Here is a 22,986-nt window from a genome sequence, read left to right on the forward strand (position 1 = left end):
CTCATGCCCCCTAATCAGCCTCCCACAGAGACTTAACATGGGAAGGTGAAAGCCTGCACAGGGAAGGGAGCTTCACTGTAGGAATGTCTGAGCAGGCCTGGAATTCTTTGCCTGGACAAAAGAGAACTTCAGGGATCACAGGTGGAAGAGAGGGTGGGCGGCAGCCACGCATGCACTCTCCAGCTTCAGTTGCAAGAACTAGGCTGATGGAAGCAAAACAAACAGGAGGATGCAGAAGAAGCAGAGAGTGGAGGTACTGCCTGAAGGAACCGTGGCTGCACAAACAGCACTAAGGTTGGTGGGGTGTCTGGAAGCCACCTCCATAGGGGTACTTGCAGGCTGGAAACAGGATACTGGCTAGGTGGCCCTCTAGTCCAGAACCACTTGGGCTGCTCTTGAAGTCAAATGAATTTGCTTAAACAAACATTGCTGTTGGTTTTGCAACAGCAAAACAAATATCACAGATTAGCCACCCCATCGCCTCAGTTTGATCAAGTACCTCAACAGCTGCAGAGAGGCAGCACAAAAAGGGCTGTATTTTGTGTACCTTCCTTTGTAGCACTGCAGTCGTGTGCCACCCTGGAGCTGGATCAAGCACCAGTGCACAACCAAGCGGGGGCCTGGCATCACCACTGGTATGGCTTTAGGCTCACAAAGGCTTCCTGAGAGGCAATCAGTGCTGTGGGGGCCTGAGCCTGTGTGACTGTGAGCAGCTGAATCAGCCGCACAGGTCTCCTCTGCGTTTGTCCCCAGCCCTCCCTGGCAGCTCCCACATTGCTGAAGTCCAGCAGCTTCCCCGTGGATCTCATGGAATGAGCTTGGGCAGCCAGGTCCTCAGCAACACGATGGGTGCTGCAGCACGCACGGCAAAGCCCCAGGGCTACTTCAGCTCAGGACACGGTGCTGGGGAAAGGGCAGAAGGGGAACAGTGGGCAGGCGAAGGGGTCACGAGTGAGCCTCGTGACAGAGCTGCGGGTGGGAGCAGAGCTGCGTTTTGGAGAAGCTGTGGCTGGGACGTGCTGCAGAAGGGCGTTCTGAGGGAGGCCCGGCAGCACCAGGGCCCGCAGCGAGACCCAGAGCCGCAGTCGTGCAGGTCATGACAGGACAGGACCCCGGGAGCTCATCGCTGCCCGAGCTGCACAAGGCACCATTTCCCCTTCACTCTCAGCTTGATTTTAAACGGTGTAATTGCTCCCTCAGAAGAGCAGAAAAGGAATTGCTTCCTGCAGACACATGAAGTATTTATTAGGCAGGGTTGGAGATTTATTTTTAAACCTCGTGAAGACCCTTAGGGCGCCTCATCGTACAGAGCGACAGCAGTAAGGTCCAGGCTCGGGCGTTCCTATTCTCTGTTTGCGGCGCGCCCCCGTGAGGCCCAGCCGCTGTCCTGTCCCGCCCCGCGGGCCGCCGGAGCAGCGCGGCAGGCCCCGAGGCCGGCAGTTCTATCCTTGGCACGAGCGCCACGGAGGTCGGGCAGATCACGGCACCCGGGCATCCCGCGAAGTAAGCGGGGCACCCAGGGGCGACCTGTACCCGCGCAAAAATTCCTCTCACATTCGGAGTGAGGACCCGGGCGTCACCCCGGGTCGTTATTTTCCTTACTCATAAGTTTAAGGCATGCCCGATTCAGGCCCGCGCCGCCGTGACACTGCTCCGCGCTAACTCCATAGGTCAGGGCGAGCACCGCCCGACGCGGCCTCTAGCTGCCCTACAGTGTCCTCCACATAACGCTCGGTCCTTGTCCCCTTACGCGCCGCAGAACCGCTGCCGCGGGCCGAACCGCGCCGGGACGTGCCGCGCCGTATGCAAATGAGAGGCCCGGCGGCCGCGGGGAGTTGTGGGGCGGCCCGTCGCAGCGGGCGGAGCCCGGGCGGGGCCCGCCGTACTTCTGGGGGCGGGGCGAGGAGCGGAAGTTGTACGGTGTCACCTCCGGGACTCGCTCGCTGCGTCTCATCGTTGGGGCCGCGGCAAGATGGCGGACCTGTCTCTGGACGAGCTCATACGGAAACGCGGTGTGACGGTGAAGGGGAGGTGAGCGGTTGGGACGGCGACGCAGCGCCTCGGGCCGGCGGCCCCCGGCCGCTCGTCGAGTGTCCCTTCGGGTGGCTCCGCACCCGGGGCTGCGGGCCGCAGCTGTCTCGGCGCAGCCCGGCCCTGCTCCCGCCCTCGCGTTCCCATTGGCCGAGCCGCGGGCCTGCGGGACCGCGCTGCCATGCGATTGGCGACGGCGGCCGTCACTCAGGGCCGGGGCGGGGGTCGGGCCCCCATCTCGGCCCCTGTGCCTGCCGCTGCCCCGGTGGGGCAGGAGCGCTCAGCGGCCCATCCCCTCTCGGTATTTTCGGGATTCCTGGCGCCGTCCCTTGTCTCACTGAACCCTCCGACTTGCCCTGTCCCCGCTGCCTCCTGCTTGTCCCCGCCGATTGACACAGCGCTGCTCCCTGTAACGGGGTGGGCGCCCCTGACCCCCGTCGGTTCCCGGGCCGCAGGTGTTGCCCAGGCAGTGCCCCGCGGTGCCCTGCGGTGCCCGGTGCTCCCGGGCGCGGCTCGGTGCATTGTGGGAGAGCCGTGGGAGGGCTGGTGGTGCTCGGGGAGCCGTAACCGACCGGGGCCGCCGGGCACCCGTGCGGGCGAGGCTGCCGGGGCTTGGGCCGCAGCGCTGCCCGGGTCTCGGAAGGTGCCGTAGCTGGTGGTGCTCCGACTGATTGTTTGAAGTGGCTGAGAGGACGTGGAGCATGTTGCAGATCGGAGCTGCAAGGTCAGGTTATTTCTTTGCATGGCAGATGTCTCCAGTGTAGGCTGGGCCATTTACTGCCACAGTTGGCAGTTCTTACCTGGATTCTGCTTCGGTAGCTTTCTACTTTCGCTTTTGCCGTAGTCTCGTAATGCTTCTGAAGTACTTGTCCCCCATATCTGTTAGTTCAGTGTGCTCTTACTTTGTTGGGTTTTTCCCTTTCTGTTTTTTTTTTTTTTTTAATCCATTAGTCTTCGTTTTTGACCCACAATGTGTATACACTTATGTGTCTAGAGTAATATTCTGAATTTTCCTGCTAACATATACTACCAAAACATTCAAACATATTTAAATCCTAGTCTAGACAAAGCCTTGGCTTTGCACTTTTATTCATGTTATCCTGCATATTTGGAAGAGTCTTAGGCTGCTTACTATGCCCCAAGTACCTCCTTTATCCCTTTTCAAATCCCTCCTTAACTCTCACTTCTTTCAGGAATTCTTCCTGCTTTTTTTTTTTTTTTTTTTTTTTTTTGCTGAGCAATAATCCCTCTGCAGCACTGTAAGAATTGTTGTGCCCCACACTCTTCTTGTATGTTGTGTTTAGCTCACTTTATAAATTCCTGAGGTAGCAGACTTGGCTTTGTGAAGTCTGGATAAACTGAATAAACTTAAATCATTATGTTCATGCTACTCAGTAGTCTAGATGAAAGAAAAGAAAAATTTTCACTAATAAAATGTACTGGTCCATAACATATTCAAGCCAGAGCTTGGAATCCTGGAAAGTGAATTAGATGTTTGATATCTGCTTTTATTTCAGGTGCTGTGGCACAAATACCTAAGCAGTTAATGTTCTTGTAGGGTAAGCAATTATCTGTGAAAGAAAGTTGCTTATTAGGGTAAAGACACCAGAAATGGTGTAATCTTCAGTACAGTTTCTTAACCTATCTCTCTGGGTTTTGTTATCGACAGTCGTAACTAATTCTAGTTTAAATGTTGATACATACATTTCTGGTTTTACTTTGACCTCTCTTGTGAACCACTCATCCAGCCCTTTGCAGCCCTCCAGCTGCATGCTTCCAACATGGCTAAATAAATGCTTTTTAAAATTGCAAGGAAAGTCTTGCTCTGTGTCTGTTGCTTTATGGTACTGTTAGTCTCCTGTGTTCTGGGTTTATTTTCATAGATGGTCTTCATAATCCTTCTGTTTCTTCTAGCTGATTTGCTTTGGCTGTATGAGAGAGCTGCCATAGGACTCTTAGGTAATAAAATGGGACTCCAGTCCCAGCTTTCCAGACATCTAGACACAAGAATGAAAGAGGCAGAAGCAGAGGTTAAGTCTTTCATCTCTTGGTTGATTGGGTTTTTTTTTTTTAAAGACCTCTCCATTGAAAATACATGAAAATAATGTGAAGGTTGTGGAGTTAAATCAGGAAATACTAACATAAAAGTGCATGAAGAATTGAAATAACGTCATAATTTGATTTTGTGATATTAACCTTTTGATTATTACAACAAATTCCAGGTATCTACTTTTAGACTTTGTAATACTGGACAACACGTTTCTGAAAGCAGATGAACTATGTAGCCCTATATTTTGACTTTTTAAAAGTCAACAGCAAGAATATTTTTTTCTCTCTCTTTCTACTTTGTCTTTTTTTTTTTTAATATGAAGAAACCCAGTGAAGAAGAAATAGCTTTAAAAATACTTATCAGAGGAACTCCATTAAGAAATTAGATAAACTGTTTTTGTTCTTTGGGCAGATTTTGAAAAAGTGTATCAGACCTGTAGCAAGAAGTTAGTTCTAGCTTTCACCTTGTGTAAAGCACAATTGTATCGTGCTGCTTTTTTAGGAATACTTGTATACAAGTACAAATGCTGTAGTTTTTGTGCGCTGTTGTCTTTCTGTGCACAGTATTGTAATAATGATGTGCTTAAAAAGTAAAGGCCATAAAATGCAGTAGTTATTTTATTAAAGAAGAAGCAGTTATGTTAGAAAGTAATTTGACTAATGACTATTCTTGCTAGAAGCTAATCAACCTTGAAACTGGCTTTAAACTGAGATTGTTACTGGTTCTTGTACATACTAAAATTCAAGTTGCTGTGCTCCCACAAATCTGAATTTGCTGCCCAGAATTCTTGAAATCATGTGTAGTTGCATGTTTCCTTCATATCAGGATGTGTTATTGTATTACAGAAGATGCTTTAGCAGGTTTATTCACTCCTAAAGCTAGAAAGTCTGTTCCTGTTCCTCTTTGTCTTCAAAGTTTGCCCCAAAGTACCTGAGTTGTTGAATTTTGTGTAAATGTAGTATGTACTTAGCACAGCTGAAGTCAGACCCTTTAGTTTGTAAATGTGAGCTTAAGGATGGATTTTGGAAATCAGTTCCTTAGCTGATTATGTAGGAAAAAAAATCCAGCATAAAAGAGCTTAAGAGTTCTACTGTTGTATTTAGATGTCCAACTGGAGTGGATTTCTGTGCAGGAATAATGAACTTTTGTTTGCAGCAACAAAAATACTTTTATTGACACTGTATTGACACATCTTATAATGCCTAAAACTTTCTTTTTTTTGTTTGTTTTTTTCCCCTCAGACTTAACACAAGGCCAGTGTTTGGGGGTGTAAGATCTCGTATTGGGATCCAGCAAAATCTTCTGAATAGATCATCACCAGCTGTGAACTTCCAGCAGACTTTTGATGCCCGACAGAAGATAGGACTCACTGATGCCCGGCACAAACTGGGGGTGAAAGATGCCCGAGAAAAACTGGTTCAAAAGGACGCTCGCTTCAAAATCAAGGGGAAGGTGCAGGATGCTCGGGAGATGTTGAATTCCCGTAAGCAGCAAAGTGTTGCTGCTGAAAAAGTGACCAAAGTGGTGGATGCCAGAGAGAAGATCAGCTTAAAAAGGAGCACTCCAGCTGCTATCAGCCCAGCTATGGGGACAGTAAATCCAGCCATGAAAATCACCAAAACTATCCAAGTAGGTGAATGAGTCGCCTCTGAGCCCCTCAGTTACTCTGCAGCAGTGCAGTAGCTGTGATAAGGCTTTACTATGTTCGTATGGTTACAATAGAAGCAAGGATGATACAGTTCATTCCAGCCTGTGGGGTGGGATTCTGATCCTTTTGTGTGTCCTTGCAGCTGCTTGGGACTTTTTGTAGAATCACACCTCTCATTTAAATTTTCATTTTAATTTTGGGCCCAAAAAGACTAAGGCAGAGCTCCTGTCAGCATTAAAGGAGATGTCTTGAATGGTTAAGTAGTCTCTTTCCTACCTGAATGCAAACAAAATTATGCAGATTTTTTGTCATACCGCCCCTCTTTGCAAGTCTGATGCGGTGGATTGTCCTGTATAGATAACTGGTTTATCCTAGTGGTGGAATAACAGTTTAGAATATGCAGCTGTGTTTGTATCTAAGAAAATTTAAAATTCAATGAGCCGTTCTACAATTTTCTCTTTTTATACTTGTCTGGTTTCCAGGGATTTGCCTGATCACGTGAAGCATTCCTGCTGAGGCCCAAGATTTATTTCAGTTGTATTATAATCAGTTGATCACCCTGACCTGCTGATTTCCTGGGCCAGTTTTCTGATTTCACTTTGCTGAGTGCATAGCAACTTTATTCTTAGCCAGCTTCTCTGAGAAACAACTGCTCTTGAGCTGTGTCTGTTAGATACAATGTGTAGAGTGAGAAGAGAAATTTCCAGACTGTTGGGAATGTTGTTTGAGTGGTTTTGCTCCTTACCTCTGCAAGCATGTAACTGAAGTTCCTAGTCTACCTCTTCCATTTTCAACCTCCCAAAAATCAGCAGTGTGCTCACTCATACCCAGGAATCTATTGTCATCAGTTTGAAAGCCTAGATGAGTCTGCTTTCTGTTCAGCTGTGGGTTTTGCTGAAGAGAAACATCAAACATGTTTCTTCTGCAAATTGGCCTAGGAAGTTTCCCACTAGTCTGCAGGTTTCTTGCCAGGCTGATGTAAGAAGGAGAAAGGGCTCTTGAGGCAGTAAGAAGGGCTAATGGCAGAGCAGTAGAGCAGTCAGTTCAGCAGTTGTTAATTAGGAGGGTGATCAGTACTTTTGCTGTCCTTCTGAGGCAAATCACCAGCATCCATGAGGAGTTGAACATCTACAAAGTTTCTAGGAGTTTAAGTAGTTTCCAGAGACTTGGTGCAGTAGCTGTTCTGACCTGGTGTTTTGTGGGTTTTTTGTTTGACTTGTTTTGACCAATAGTGTTTTCTGTTTGCTAGACAACATAGTGCGAGGGAACGTACATATTTATACATAGGGTATCATGGTGATTCAGACTGTGGACAGAACCTTGCACATAAGCAATTATCTAAAAGTTTTTAAAAATATTTGTACTGAAATTCCAAATTGCCCGACCCTCCTACCTTCCCAAACGTTGGAGTGGAATCAAACTGCTGAATCTTGATCCATGGTACAGCACACAGCTCTAAATGTGCTGTCCTGAGGTCTTGTTTTCCATAAAGCAAGGAAAAATCTTTGAAACAAAAAAATGACTGTAGGTCTGCTGGTGTTTCTGTAGGATAGGTATCCTTCTTTCTTTGATTAGCCCCTTGAAACATGAGGTCCTGTGGTATAAGTTGCAGCCTAGAGAAAATGCAGATCTGAAGATTGTATTATCTGTGTGGACTATTTTTGTAAGAATAGATATCCTTTAATGGACAGATTCCAGCTTTTTCAAACAACAGAAGGGCATTTTATGGGTGTTGTGGCATGATTTCAGTTATCGATTAGTACAGCTACATTCCCTACCTCCTTCTGTTGTGGTTGCTCTGTTTCATGGTCTAATGGGCTGCACACTACCCTGTGCAGCATTTTATTCCACTCCAGCTTCTTCCAGTTCTAGTGCTAAGGGGCAGCGTATACTTCTCCTTTTGCTTGATGGAGATATGCATGTTTAGTTACCTGTAGCATGGAAGAAGACACACTTACCTTCTGACTTACCCCATTCGTGGTTTTGTATTGCCAGAAATGTAGATCTAGTCAGTCCTGACAGGACTGAAGTTAACTTCCCTTCCCAATAATCTTGGACTAAACCCTAAATAATTTGAATCTGTTTCTTCATGTGGTCTTAGATTTTAATTTAGGTGAAGCTATCCCATATTGAGCATATCACAGGAAGTACAGGTGCTACCTAAGAGCATATTGTGGTAATATATTTCAAAGCAGGGAAGGTAAGTTTCATATAAGTGATCTCTGTATTCAACTAAAGCTTTGATCTTCTGAACTCAACCTGATGGACTGTAATGCTTAGTGCTTTGGTTCTTTATCTCTAACTGCAGCAGAAGGCTCCAGTTCCTGGACATTCTCATCCAGCAGGAATGAGGATCAATGTGGTGAACAACCATACACATAAACAGGTCTGTACCTGCTCTGTACTCTTTGTTACCTTTAACAGGGAAGAAAATGTGTCCATAAACACTGGCAGGTGCAAAGAAAACTCTTAAGTAGGAGAGAAAAACATTTGAAAGTTCTCCATCAGCTTAGCTTCCGTGTCTTGCGTGTTTAAAATAGTTTCATGGTGATTGAGGTTTTCATTTAGTATCATTTATCTTGATTCCTAGTGTATTAACTGAATGAGATAGAGGAATGAGAAGTAGATATTCCCAGTTTTATCTGTGTGCTAATGGTATATTTTTTCCCTAGAGGCTGACCTCTAGTTCTGATATTTTTGTATACATTTCCTACGACATCACATCAGATCAAGTTGTTGGCTGTTTTGGTTCACCATGCCAGCCTCTTCAGAGAGAGGATGTGACTGTACATGGTCAGATGTGCTGCAGTGAGGTTGGGAGAGGGGATAACCTTCCTGTGAAATCCCAGCTGTGGGCCACTGCTGGAATCCTGATAGGGAATGATGTTACTTAGTATTCTGCTGTACTTCCAGAGTTCCCACAGCCCTTATCAAGCAGATTTTGAGAAAGACCTTAGAGTATTTTCTTTCTGGGATCACTTTTAATGGATTTTGTCACAGCCCCCAGCCATTCAGCGACCTTACTACCTCGGTGCTTTCAGAGAGAAATTGGATATTTTTATTGCTTATGTTATTTTGTGTGAATACACAAAGTATTGCATGAAATACTGGAAAACTGGCATTCACAATATCATGTCAGGTGACTTTTTTGCCATGAGTATATAGTAATTTATAGTAATAATTATAGTAATTTTAGCTATTTTTGTATGTTGCCTTTATGCTGGCCTGCTACCCTCACCTATCCCAGATGTGTTGTTCAAGGAAGTGTCTTCAGTATTCTGACCTCATTACTGTAAACATGGAATCCATTTCATTTTGTCTCAAGCTCAAGTCCGTTGTCCTGATATCTAGTGTTTTTCCCAGCTCTTTTATTTTCTGCACAATTCTCCTCTGTTCTCTGTCCGTTTTTGGTCTTTTTTCCTTCATAGCATTTCTGTCATTGGAACAACTTCCCTGTTTGTAAACCAGAATCTTGCTGACTATAGACAACCCACTGTTTTTGCAAGCTCTCACTGCTAATCCTTCCAGTTTTCTTTACCTTTTTAGTGAATTAATGGAAAACTGTTTGCAGTTGTGATTTCTTATGTTTTGGGCACTGCTGTATGTGTCTGGACTTTTTCTTAACGATATGTGTAAGAACTCACCTCAGTATTTTAAGGCAAGGTTGTGAGTGTTAAGCTGAACTGGAAAATTAATTATTCATTCAGTAAAGCTGTTAGTGCAGTGTCTGCTAGGGCCAGATGGATGTGTCCTGTGCTAAGGAAAGCAGGCTATTCAAAAGGAATGTTCTGTTTAGGTGCATTCAGCAGGCATTTGTTTAGTTAAAAAAAAAACCAACAATGAAAAACCCCAAACAAATAAAAAGAAACCCCCCCACACACCCCCAAACTAACTTAAAAATCACATGCACAGGTGTCACTGTAAAGGTAGGAGGGTGCTAAAATGTAAGACACTGAGGCTTTATTCCAATAATGTAGCTTCAACAGTCCTAATGAGGTCCAGGAGAAGAGGAATCTGTATGTGATTTCAGTATATCTAGGGAAACAGTTTTACTGTGGTGTTTTTGGAAAGAAAGTCCAATAGTTTTTATGCTGATGTTTTGACATGGACTGATATACCTGAAACTCAAATGTGTTCATTTGCTGAAGGCTGTTGAATGCAGGAGCAAACTACCTATTTTTGAAATGTCTCAATGAAATCTGCCTGCATGTAAACGATTGCCTTTTTCACTTCAGGGTCTGTATGACACAGAAGATGATGAGGAAAGCATCTCTCCCCTTCCTAGCAAACAGATGAAAATCACCACCACAAACAGTTTCCTGCACAACTCGGTAAGGGGCCATCAGAACAGTCCCCACCATGCCATGCCCACATTGCATGGACACAAAGGCTGTGTCTTTACAGGACTTAGCTATCAGACAGTTCTTTTAAAGTCTGTAAATGAAGTTTTCTCCTCAAATATTTGCTCTTTACCCTACTCTTCCTTTGTGCCAATGCTTCTACTGTTATTTTTGGAACAGAGTTCTTTTAGGGTAACTGGTTTTATGGGCTCTCAGCAGCCAGAATGTGTGCTTTCTGCCCTGCTGGCAGGTTGCTGTATCCTGGCTCTTTCTTGTTGAGGAAGTGCATTGAACCTGTTTTGTTACTGTTTGAGTAAACCAGCAAGGGAAGCTTTCTGCTGCTTCTGGAGACCGGGCATCAAAGCAGGAAATCTCTTGCTGTGCAAAAATCGTAGTAAGCATCTTGTTGGGGAGGACTTGTGCTCTGGAGAAGATGGAATTTCAGTACAGACAAATGTAAGGTCCTGCTTTTGGCATGGAATGGCCCTCTGCAGCTTAAACTGAGAACTGACTGGCTAGAAAGCAGCAGCAGTTATGTAGGAAGGAGCCTAGGGGTCCTATTGTGTCATCTGCTAAGAATGAGTGAGTAGTGCATCCTTCCAGCAACAAAGGCCCACTTTAGATAATTAATCAAGAAAGATAATTATTCCTGTTTGACATTTTGAGAATGCATCCAGAATTCTGTGCCTATCTTGGGGCTCTGCAATACAAGAAAGGCATGACTGGAGCCAGTTAACAGGGTGGACAGAGGGCTGCACCATAATATGCATGAGGAGAGGGTGAGTCCACTCTCACTGCTTGGAAGAGGCAAAACCCAGGTTCTTTTCAGGAGTGACCATGAAGAAGACAAACCAATAAATGTCCTGCAGCAAAAGAAATTCTAGTTGGTGAAATTCTCACAGTATTGATCAGCATCTGACACAGGGACCAGGAGAGGTTGTGCAGTCCTCGTTCTTGAATATTCAGTGCTTAGCTGCATAAGGCCCTTGCCAGCCTAATGAGTGTTTGAAGTTAGCCCTGCTTCCAACGTGGGAGTTGGACACAGGTTTGGGCTAAGTTATTCTCTGGTCTTGGAAAAGCAAATTCATGTGGTTTTACCATCATGCAGGCACTGTAGGACAGTGATTACCCCAGGAATTTATTTCCTCATGTGGGTATTCAGAATTGAGCTTCTGGCTATTTGTGATTCTCAAATAATCTTATGAGGGTTTTTTTAGGTTTTTTTTCCAGGAGTAAATTTGTTCTTTCCAGTGTTCACAGTAGCTGCCAAGCACAAGTTTTTGTCTGGCTTAAAACTCAGGTATTTCAGCCTAAGTTCCATGTGTTTGTATGCCCTAGCTTGGTGATTCTGAGGAATTACTGCTTTTTGTTCTGTGGATTCTCAATCTTACTGTTAATGAGCAATCTTTGTGAACTCTTTCTAAAGTACTTGAAAGTCTGCAGATGAAAGGAGCTTTTCAAATTCAGATCACATTGTTAAAGTTCATTTATGAAAAGTATGAAAGCAAAATGTGCTTATGAGGGAAGTGCTCTTTCTGGATAAGCATACCTTTTTATGTTTATGCCCAGAAACCTGCACTGATTTTTTTTTTTTTTTCTCTGAGCCTTTTGAAGTTCTCCAGCACTGTAGTGGTTTTGACACTGGGAAGGACATGCAATGCATACTAGTAATACTTTGGTGGAGGTGCTTGAAGAAAAGTGATGACTTTTGTAGGCTGTAGCTCTTAGATACTTTTTCTTTTTTCTTCCTGTAGACTGGTTTGAGCAGCAATAAATTCTCTCTGTCCAAGACTGTTCCCCTGACTAAAGTGGTCCAGAATGATACATACACAGCTCCACCTGCAACTCCCGCTCCTATGCGGACAAAGGCCTTGGCAAACATGTCCCGGACCTTAGTGACAAAGGAAGTGCCTCCAAAAGAGTCAGCACCTGTTGAGGTAAGCTCAGGGAAGGGGAAAATGCTCTTTATAGAAGTCTCTGAAACATCTGAAACTTGTTCATTGGACATGTGAGCAGCTCATTTGTGCCTGCCTTTCATCGTTAGTTCTGGGACGTCATCAGGGTTATTCTGATAACTGCAGTCCATGTCCCAAGGATTTGAAACCTGTCTAAACATTCTTTCCCTGCACATGATCCTGGAGGAATCCATATTATAGGAAGGTGGCAGTTGTTGTTTGGGCATTCCTTGGTGGCTTTCACGTCCCTAGGAGTAGTGTTTTAACACTATTTGATACATTGTATGTTGTATGTCCACTCCAGCTAGCAAGGAGAAAAAAAAAAGTTCTTCCAAATGGACACATTTTCATGTACACAGGAGACCTCCCAGGCAATTTGTAGACAGCCTGCCTGGAATTGCTTAGCCAAAGTGCCTGATGTTGGGTACAAGTAACCCTCCAGGTATTCCTAGGTGTGCTGAGTTCAGCATGCTCGTGAGAGGCTGGAGGTGTATTTTGGGGTTTGCTGGCTGGTGTAGAGTACGACAGAGATAGGCTATTAAAAGTGTGCGCATGACCAGAGTACTGTGTATGCAGATTAACTTAATGTTATTCTTGGGAATAAGAGGGAAAAATTACTTCAGAGAAAAACTAGCATGGAAAAGAAGTTCCTTTTTGCTGTCAGATGAGCTGGGCTTTAGTAAACTGATATTTCCCATTACTAGCTGTAGCTTTCTCCTTTGTGTGCGTGTACAGACATTCCCAGACATATCCTTAGTGACTTTTTATTGCCTTCTCTGCTGTGCTGTATTGTGTGCCATATTTCTGTGATGCATTTGTTTGTGTTGGCAGCTGGCATTCAGTCCTTTGGAAGGCACAAAGATGACCGTAAATAATCTGCATCCTCGAGTCACAGAAGAAGATATTGTTGTGAGTGTTGCTTACTGCCACACTGTGCATGAGTGACACTTCCTTTCCATGTCCTGCCTCTTCTGATAAATCACTTGATCTATGGTGAATGCAGTGAAGAGGGGTGTGATGTGGGTTTACTGTCTGTGCAAAAACTTTGAGGGTTCCTGATTGTTTGGGGTTTGTTTACATTTACTTTAAAAAGCGTGTGCTTAAGAACATGGGACAAAATCCCACAGAGTATTTTGAGATACCTGACATCACTTAGAAGAAGATGATTCTTCTACCCAAACTTATGCCCCCATCCAAATTATCTAGGGGCTTCCATTCTCACCTGGCTGAGAATGAATCTGGTCTTCCTTTGGGAAAAACATTACTGGGTACTGGCCCTGAACTTCCCTGCTTGTATGCTCTCTATTACTAGTGCCGAGTACTTATACCATAACAAACACAGTAAGACAAGTGTCCCGATCCTGTCGGGTATTCAATAAGCAGGATGGGTGGTGTGATGAAGCAAGTAAACCCTTCTGATGCAGCGCCTTTGATGTGACCGTGGTCATGACTGACTCTCTGCCCTCAGGAGTTATTCTGTGTGTGTGGTGCCCTGAAGCGAGCCCGGCTGGTGCACCCTGGTGTGGCTGAGGTAGTATTTGTGAAGAAAGAAGATGCTATCACAGCATATAAGAAATATAACAACAGGTGTTTAGATGGTAAGTTTGATGCCAGAGTTGCATGTAGGATAAATAAATCAAGAATGACTTTTCTACCTGAGTGGAAGGTTTAAAAGTATCTTAGATGTTAATATGCTAGCAAGAGAGAAATACCAGAAATTCAGTTCAAGAGCTAGATGTGACAATAATTGCTGTGTAACTAGCTGGATATATGCACAGTTTATTTAAATGCATTTAAAAGCCCACCCACATTTTCCTAGAAAAAGAAGGTTCAGAGCTGGAGGCAGGGTCCTGATGAGTCTCCTCTAACTTTCAGATGAAATTGCTTGTGTTTCTAATTTGGTACCAAGAGCTGGAAAGTTGTCGCGGTTGAGACGGAGACAATTCAAAGCAACACACTCCATTTTCAGAAGGCTTCAAGCTGTTTTTTATTATAGCATGCATGCTTTTTACACCTTCTTACAAAACTCCTAAGTTTACACTTTACTCATTGGTCACAAGAGACAAAGTGCTCATTGGAATAGGCAGTTGCAGGTTTCTCTTATTTATCCTTCTTTCTTTCTTGTTTTCTATGGCAATGACCTCGGTAGAAAATTCTTTCAGGGGTAAACATGGATCCTCTTATCAAACATCTCTCTGGCTCACAGAAGTTGCTGTAAAACCTCTTCCACAGAAAGTCCTTAGGAAGGCTTTACCTGCTTACAGAGCTGCTTGCAAAGTACAAGTAAAACTAGTATCTGCAATAGTTTCAGGGTGTACTCAGAAACATTTTGAATTGGACTTGTAAAATAGTTAGTATCAGATTCTCCATAAACTTTGAATAATGCAGCTTTATTTTTTAACCATGTTAAACTGAGATTATTGTTGGACTGTTAATTTTTAGCTGGAATAGGTGCTTTTTCTTTCTTTAGATGAGTGATGTGTTATTGATGTCAGATGAGGAGCAGACAGCTAAGAATGGGGGATCCACTTGTGTCCCTGCTAAGGGCTTCATAGTACTGTGTAACTTGTTAATTAGTATGCTCCTTCCTATGGTACTGAGTGTTACAGTGGCTCTTCTGTTGCTCTGATTCTGCAACAAAAGATTATCAGCTGTTTTTTTCTCATGTTTCCCCAGCATGTTGAGCTGTGTTGCTTGCACTGTTGTGTGATGTTTCAAGGATCTTGCCTTACCCCACTTATGATAGAATGAATTTTGTGTTTTGTTTTTATTTAGGTCAACCAATGAAATGCAATCTTCATATGAATGGGAATGTCATCACCTCAGACCAGCCTATATTGCTGTAAGTGTCCTTCAGTGGGGAAAAGGTCCAAATGCTTTTGCAGGTTCTGTTTTGAGAATTGTTGTTCCTTGAATTTTCTTTCTCCTTCTGTGGCACAATATGTTGAGTGGAGTGCAATGTAGCTTGACTACGTAGTGTTCTCAGCCTTGAGGCTCAAAAATAATCTGAGATGAGGATATTTTCTTGTGAGAAAAGCATATTTTAAAACCTTTATCTCTGACACTGGTAAGGGGGAAACACTGATAACAGTAAATGTTATTTCTCATGAAGAGAGGTTAAAAACTGCCTTTTAAATTTTTTTTTTTAATCCTTCAGCCGATTGAGTGATACCCCTTCAGTGAAGAAGGAAGGGGAACCACGCCGGTCAAGTGCAAGCGCCTCCTCAAATCCCCCAGCTGAAGTGGACCCTGAAACTATCTTGAAGGCACTCTTCAAATCCTCAGGGGTCTCTGCCTCTGTGCAGCCCACAGAATTCAAAATTAAACTCTGAGAGGGGGGAGCAAGCAGTGGACTGGAAAACTCATATAAGCTGGGGGATGAGGAAAGTGCAGGAGTGCAGATGTTATGTGCATTTGCCTGTCCTGAAATTTTTTGTTTTCTATGATCGCTACCTTACTGTACAATAGTGTTTCCTCTTGTGTGTGTACTTTCTGTTTTCATAGTTGGAGTTTTCTTCCATGATTTTTTTTCCCAAGAGAATAACCTTCCCCTTCTGCCAGTAATGTATTACCAAGCATATACCATGTAACTCCATCCTTTATTCCAAAGCCCCCAGTGGCCATTAAAAGTGCACATAGACTTTGAGGGAAGGAGTGGTGATCTCCTTCTGTTTTCTTCTGACTGACCTTTAACTAAAGCGTGCATCCCCTTGATTGTCCACAGGCAAGAGCACCACGTTGTTTCTGAAGTTGCTGCACTGGGTGCAAAGGTAGTTTGGGCTCCCTGCAGAAAGGACTTGTGTGCATTTGGTGACATAACTCTTCCTTCTGGCTGTTGGACACTTTCCTGCTCAGCAGCTGGGATGTTGAGAAGGAGTGGGAGAAGCTGAGCTGCTCGTGGTGTGCCAGCAGAGACGTCAGGCAGGAGGGATGTGTGCACGAGTGCAACGGCCATTGTGCTATGGGCAGGGGTGTTTCAGCTCTGGTGCTGCTGGAGGGTTGTTCTGGCATTTGTACAAGGAATATATTTGCTCTGGAGGGTCAGGCTCAGTTGCTCTCCTCTTCCCGGACTGAAAAATTAAGAACCAGTCATGTTCAGAGCTCGAAGAAACCCAGTTGTTTGACTCCAGTTAGATTATATTGCCTCCTCCTGCTGATGCACGGACATGGGTTTCTTTCTTGCCTTCTAACTCAGCCAGTCTCCTGTAGAAAGGAGGGACCTGAGACCCTTTTCGGACCCTAATACACACAAAGTCTTGTGAGTGAAAACTGGTTTCTTTGAGAGATGCTATTTGGGCATTGTTTGGCTGCTGTGCGGTTATGCTGCTGGCATGTCTGGATTTGGAGGATGATGGCTACAGTGTGTGGCTTCAGGGAGAGGTTTAGGAGCAGCGGGCAGTTAACGCTGTGTAAGGGACACCGGAGAGGAGTGGCAAGTCCCGTGCAGGGCGGCGAGGACGTGGCATGGGCCAGCGAGTGTGTGTGACAGGCCACTAGGTGGCACTTCCAGTTCTTCCCATTGTTCGTACCACATTGGCGCCTTGGATGTTGAAAGTCCCAGTAGCTCCACTCGTTTGTGTTTGTTCAGACTGTATTGGTAGAGAGGAAAGCTGAGAACAACTTCCCAGAACCGTGCTGGGGGTTGAACTTGATCCTGCTAGCTGGGAGACTAACCTAATCCATTTTGTTCAGCTCTGCTGTGTAGCTCCTGTAAGTCCAGATTCTGTTTCTTGACAAAGCCCCATGTTTCTTTTGCTTTCTTGTTCTGTATGAACTATTTCTTCTATCTAGCTTGTGCAGACCATTCCTTAATCTCACTGTATCCCTTTTAGCCATGGAAATAATAAGGACTTGGCAGGACTTGTTTTCCTGGAGTACTCTCTTTGGTTTGAAGGCCAGTGACACTATGATTGGTGGGGTGCTTCATGTGAACAGCAGATGTTTGTAGGGGAGGGGACCTAAGACAGCTATTGTTCTCCTTTTTTAGATTGCCCACCAAATATGTGTGTTTTAATAAAAAAACAGGGGAGGGAGGGGGAGGAAACATAAGGGATTGGAGAAGATAATGTATTACCTGTTTCTGAATAAACGTTTGTTATACAGAGAGTGGATTCTAAGCCTTTTTAGATGCTGTGAAGCAACTAAAGATAAGTGGTGGTGTTCCAATTTTGAGTCAATTGCACTTTCTAAGTGAACGTGGAAATTTCAAAACTGATAACATGATGAAGAGCAAGAGGAGCTTATGGGTAAGACAACTGTTGCTCATCCACCTTTTAGTCTGGATTATACAAATTAGCAGCTGACTCCTGCTACTAAATTGAAGCCATTTGTGTGCATATAATTCCAGTTCTCTTTTTACAGAAAAAAGGCAGTCTTTGTTACTGCCTAGTCATTTAAAAAGTCATTTTATAGCAAAACCAGCTCTGAGATCAGGGTACCTGTTCCAGGTGAAGTAGGATGCTTTCATTACCAGCTAGACAGAAAGCTGTGTAAATGTTAAACATGTATTGGGAGTGCATCTCTTGCCTCTTCTGAAAGAATGGGGAGAGTCAAGGATGTTTTTGATTAATAGATTTGTGTCCTTTTGAGAAGCCAAGTAGCAAGATGCATTTTAACTTACTGTTAAACTCTGCCTTATGTTTAGGTTATCTGAGAGTTTACGATGGCATGGACATAACTTCCTTGGAAGAAGTACTGTCTGCTCTGTTCCATAGCTCTGTGATCTATGGCAGCATATTCTTATTTTTTACAAATCAGTGAATTAAGTGGGTGTCCAAACACAATGTCTTGGTGTACATTGGTGTCCTGGTCTTGGTCAGCTCTTTAATGCACCATTGCATGGCTGCTTCTGTTGGGCACTGAAACAAGAATAACTGTTTATTCCCAGTTCTTACCAGGTTATTCCCAGTCCTCTTCAGGTAGTTCACCTTGGCTCTTCAGTTTCTCCTGGACATCCTGCAATTGTCATGCTAATCATGATTTCGAACCTACCACCTTCTGTCTACATTTATCATTGTGCAACATGGTTATATTTTTGTGTTGTTGGGGTTTTTTTTTTCCTTCTGGGCTGGTAGAAATTATGAACTTGCATTCGAAATACTAATTGCCTGCACTCTGAATTAATGTGCGTCAATCTGGACATTAAATTAAATGGCTGGCCAGGACAGGTGGTAGGTAATTTGTAATGGTGGGGGTTTTTTTTTGTTTGGGTTTCTTTCTTTTATTTCAAAAATGTGAGGACTTCTGAAGTGATGCCACAATGTGCAAGTTTGGTATATTTTCATGGCTTTTGCATGTACCTTCTGATAATGTTCATTAACTTGATATTTGGTTGGATCGATTCTCATATCATGTCATATTTTGTCACCTCCTACATTAGCCTTGCTTCAGTATTTTTAAAATGGTTCTGTCTTCCATTACAAGTTCGTCTGTAAAGTTTTTTGAGTTTTTTAATTAACAAGAGTCTTTAAAAGCAATTGCCTTTGAATGTTTCTACATCTCTTTAAGATTTACTTGCCTCTCTCAGATTACGGACAGTGTGTGAGTTTTACGCTGTTCTTACAAAAACATAAACTCAACCCCGGCTCTGCGGCGAGTCCAGCCGCCGCCATTATCAGGGCCGCGCCGCGCCCGGGAAACTACAGCTCCCGGCGGCCCCCGCGCCGCCGCGCGCAGAGAAGATGGCGGCCACCACGGGGCGTGCGGCGGGAGCGGTGCCGGCGGGATATACGGGTGAGGGGCAGCGCGGGGCACCGGGCGCGGGGCCGGCGGGATATACGGATGAGGGGCAGCGCGGGGCACCGGGAGCGGGGCCGGTAGGATACGCGGGTGAGGGGCAGCGCGGGGCACCGGGAGTGGGGCCGGCGGGATATACGGGTGAGGGGCAGCGCGGGGAACGGGGCCGGGGCGGCAGCGGCGTCTGAGAGCGGTGCATCCCTCGCAGCTCTGGCGGTGAAGTTCGCGGAGCGGCAGCGGTCGTGCCACTGCCTGTTGGTGAAGGAGCACCAGGTGCGGGAAGGGGCCGACACCGCGCACCCGCCTCGCCGCACCCTCTTCGTCCTCAACGTGCCCCCGTACTGCGGCCCGGTGAGTGGGGGCGGCTGGGGCCGAGGGCAGGGCTTGGGGGCCCGGGAGCCGGCGTGTGCATCGGGGCTGCTGCGGGCGGACGGCCGGGCTGAGGGCGGGGAGCCGCCCGGAGAGCTCTGCCGGGTATCGCTCCTCCTTTACTGTCCCGCGTGTTTTTACTTACTCTCCTGGTTAAGGACTCTTTGTCGAGGCTGTTCTCTCGCTGCGGGCATGTGCAGTCTGTGGACATCTGTGACAAGCCAGGGCCAGGAGAGAAAAAAGATAAACTGGCGTCCAAATTCTTTGACCACAAAACTCTAAAGGTAAGGCTTGGGCGGGGGAGAGGAATACTGATGTTTCGGTGAGGGGGGAGAGGAATACTGATGTTTCGGTGAGAAAAGATGGCAAGTACTGAATGGTTCTCTTCAGAACACGAGGCACAGGAAACCATATGGGACATTAGGTGACATGATTACTTACTTAAGTTTACACTGTCTTTTTTTTTTGCTATCCTACTGCCTCTTGTGGTTTGAGTTTTATTTTATTTTTAAAGTTATTTGTACTGCAGTTCCTTGCTCTATTACCAATTTCTCTTAAATATCTGACTCACCTGGGTGTTTTTTTTTTCTTTTAGGGGTTTCAAGTAGCATACGTGGTGTTCAGGAAACCAGCAGCTGTCCAGGCAGCCAAGGCTCTGTCACAGCAAGGTCCCTTGCTAATATCAACAGAAAGCCACCCTGTGAAAACCGGCATTAGCAGTATGTCAGCTCTGGCTATCTTTCTGTGGGCTAATGCTGGGCAAGAACTATACTCATTGTTTGCTGAATTCTACCCTGCATGTCCCATTTTGTTGTAAGCTGGGGGATGTTCAGTGTTTTGTGTTCTTTCATTATTCACTGGGTGGTAGCAATCTTACTGAACTAGATGTTGAAGTCTGGTCCACTGACCCTGTGGGAGAATGGGGACACTTGGAAGGGTCCTTTTTTCCTGACATTTTTTTCAGTATTGCATAGATTCAGAGATACTGTCTGCATCTTGTCCTCAAATGGAGACCAGACTCATGCAACAGGCCCTGAATGTCTGTCGGGTTGGCAGCACTTGATGTGTAATTGTGTGACAGAAGCACAGCCCTGAATGTTGTGCCTCTTAGGCTTAAGGCTAGCCCACTTCTGCCTGGGCAAGTTGCAAACTCTTCCCATGGCATATTGATTGTGCTCGCAGCAAAGTCAGTTTGAGCTGTGGCAGGGGGGAAGCTGAACACAAATGGGAACAGTATGTCCTTGCCCCATGCTAGAGTTCCCTTTAGAGCTGTCCAAAAGCACCAGACTAGCCTGCTTCTAACAGCAGCTACTGCTGTCTTGTGCCCTCTCTGTCTCAGAGTGGATCGCCAGCTATGAGGCCTCCATCGTGGATCCGAAGGAGCTGAAGGCTGAGGTGGATGCCTACATGCAAGACTATGATAAAAAAGTAGAAGAGGTGAGGCCAGGCTAGGGAAGGAACCCAGCTAAGCCGATTTCTTGGGGCAGAGGGAAAGAAGAGAGATTTCTCGGTGCTCCAGCCATAATGGAAAGGGCTGAGGGTCTCTCTGTTTGGCAGAGGTTTTTTTACTCCCAGTTCCTGGTGGGCAGTCAGACCCAGGCTTGTTCTGCAACACCTGACCCTTCCCCTAGGGCTTACAACAGATACCCACAAATAAATTGGTTTGTGGCTGACGTGCAGTGTTGTGACTGCGAGTTGAATGCCTGCAGCCCTGATCCCATGCCTTCCTTTAAATCTTGAGTAGAAGCACGAGCTGTAACTTTGCCTGTGTTTAAGGGAGGGCTGTGGGGAGTTGTGCATTAGGCTGTGCATCTGCACTGGGCTGCCTCACCCTCCTGTACTTACAGGAAGAAGCCAAAGCAGCCAAGGAGGAGGGGGTTCCAGATGAGGAGGGCTGGGTGAAGGTGACACGGAAGGGCCGGAAGCCCGGCTTGCCCCGGACAGAGGCTGCCAACCTGCGCGTGCTGGAGAAGGAGAAACAGAAAAGGGCCCGCAAAGAACTGCTCAACTTCTATGCCTGGCAGCATCGCGAGACCAAGAGAGAGCGTGAGTGTGCAAGTCTCCTCCTACCCCTGCCTGGGTCTTGTCTCTCATACTGTGGCCCAAACAGCATACTTCTGCCTTCAGGGGAGGCAACATCCAGCTGCCACTAAGCAACTGGCTGGCTGGATCTGACTGGCCACTTGCCACCACCTGTCCTAGGAAAGGCTGCTGGAATATTTTGTGGGAGGGTGTGGTTTTCCAAAAGGTGCTTATTCAGGCTGCATAAAGGCAGCGATTGAAGGGGGAAACTAGCCAATTCCTCCCCAAGAGGGAGCTGCAGCACCACCACAGATGAGCAGCTGGAGCCCCAGCTTGACACTCAGCTGAAGTGTAAAAGGACCTGCTCTGGGAACTGTGTGTTTGTGGCTGCTGGGACTGAGCCACTCTGGTGTGTGGAAGTGAAGCTCCCAGGAGAAGGAGATCTGCTGCTCTCATGTGACCCGTTCTTTGTCTTTTTCTGTGTTTTAGACATTGCCCAGTTGAGGAAGAAATTTGAGGAGGATAAGCAGAGGATTGCACTGATGCGTGCCCAGCGCAAGTTTCGGCCATACTAGGTTGTGCTGAGCTGTTCTTCAGGTGCCTGTGCTGGAGAGGGTAGGAGAGATGCCTACTGACTCCATTTGCCAAAGGATTTTGAGGAATTAAGGCAGCTTTGGGTGGCCTCTACCTTTGGATCTGAAACGGGAGACTCCAGCAACTGCTGCTGGAGGAGAGTTTCCTTTACTTGCACCAGTATCTTCCTGCTCTTCTGTCATTCAGCCCCATGGCACCACTTCTCAGGGTGCTCCAAGGGGCTGAGGCACATCCTGTGACAACCTGTATCTCCCTGCTACCCAAAACCACACCTCCTAAAGCTTGGTGAGAACTGGGATTGACCTAGCACAGCCTCTGCAGGGGCAGGGAATGGCTGAAGAACTGTAAATAAACTGCTGCTACTGTTTTCAGAACATGGGAATGCTTCTCTCTCCCCTCCAGTCTCCTGTCGGAAACAGCTTCCTGTATGCTGGGGTGGTGGTAAAAATCCTGGCTTGTAACCTGGTGCTCCTTTGCACATTTTACTGAAGGAATGAGGAGGGAAGTGACTTTAGGAAAAACCTTGTTGTCACAAGGAAAGATCAGTGGTTTGGTACAGAGCCCTACCCCTTCTCTTGGTATTCCCTCCCTGGCCAAATGTTGCAGTGCCCAGTCATCCAGCTGTGCATGAAGCTCTGCAGCCATGTCTAGGCCATGGGAATTTCCTGAGACCCAGCACTGTTGCAAGAACAAATGCCACTTTTAGCAGCCTGGTTTGGAAAGAGAAACCAGACTCTCCACACCCTGTTTCCACTTAACTTGTACCCAGCCCACAGAAGGCAGGTAAGGATGGCAGCAGGCACGTTTAGGTGTGAGGCAATGGTTTTGTGCTGCTCCTGTAGCATTTGTGCAGCTCTGGAATAGTGGGAGGTCTGTCATCAAAGTAACCCACTGAGCTCCAGGCTTATACACATTTATTTTACTATCTGCAGCCTCGCTAGAGATGTGACCATGAATGTAAGGTGGAAGTGGTGGTAAATTCCAGAGAGCTGAGATAAAATGTATTTACCCTCTCCTAAAAAACCAACTGCAAATACAGCTTGCATTGCTTGCAGAGATGACAGGCCTGCCTGCTTCAGTGGGCTTTTTGCATCAATTTAACTGGGAGGCAGATCCTTAATAAGGCCTACCTAAGGCAGACAGTGTGTAAAAATTGCTGCCTCCCAAGACGCATTTTAGCTGCCTGGGTGAGCACCTGGAAAGAAAAAGGAAGGAGGTTTTTCTCCCATAGAATCAAGAAGA

At 45.8% G+C, this 22,986-nt stretch overlaps 2 protein-coding genes across 3 annotated transcripts; both read left to right on the forward strand.

The window, feature by feature from the left end:
• The first annotated feature begins 1,912 nt into the window (after window positions 1-1,912).
• Window positions 1,913-17,104, forward strand: POLDIP3 (DNA polymerase delta interacting protein 3). 2 transcript variants are annotated; one of them, XM_084206071.1, is made up of 9 exons: window positions 1,913-2,031; window positions 5,323-5,710; window positions 8,041-8,115; window positions 9,965-10,060; window positions 11,824-12,006; window positions 12,856-12,933; window positions 13,493-13,622; window positions 14,800-14,866; window positions 15,182-17,104. In XM_084206071.1, the coding sequence occupies exons 1-9, from the start codon at window positions 1,973-1,975 to the stop codon at window positions 15,354-15,356; spliced, it is 1,251 nt and encodes a 416-aa protein (XP_084062197.1). In that variant the 5' UTR covers window positions 1,913-1,972; the 3' UTR covers window positions 15,357-17,104. The 2 variants fall into 2 exon arrangements, with proteins under 2 accessions (XP_084062197.1, XP_084062196.1); XM_084206070.1 differs by having other exon boundaries at window positions 8,038-8,115; window positions 15,182-17,100.
• A 1,600-nt stretch (window positions 17,105-18,704) lies between these two features.
• On the forward strand, window positions 18,705-22,730 carry RRP7A (ribosomal RNA processing 7 homolog A; the record flags this gene model as incomplete). Its single annotated transcript, XM_084205649.1, has 7 exons — window positions 18,705-18,756; window positions 18,968-19,110; window positions 19,287-19,412; window positions 19,724-19,847; window positions 20,468-20,565; window positions 20,976-21,174; window positions 21,640-22,730. 7 exons carry the CDS (start codon window positions 18,705-18,707, stop codon window positions 21,723-21,725), a joined length of 828 nt encoding a protein of 275 aa, XP_084061775.1. The 3' UTR covers window positions 21,726-22,730.
• Window positions 22,731-22,986: the final 256 nt, after the last annotated feature.

This window comes from Fringilla coelebs (genome assembly GCF_963513975.1).
Source record: "Fringilla coelebs genome assembly, chromosome: 5".
NCBI lineage: Eukaryota > Metazoa > Chordata > Aves > Passeriformes > Fringillidae > Fringilla > Fringilla coelebs.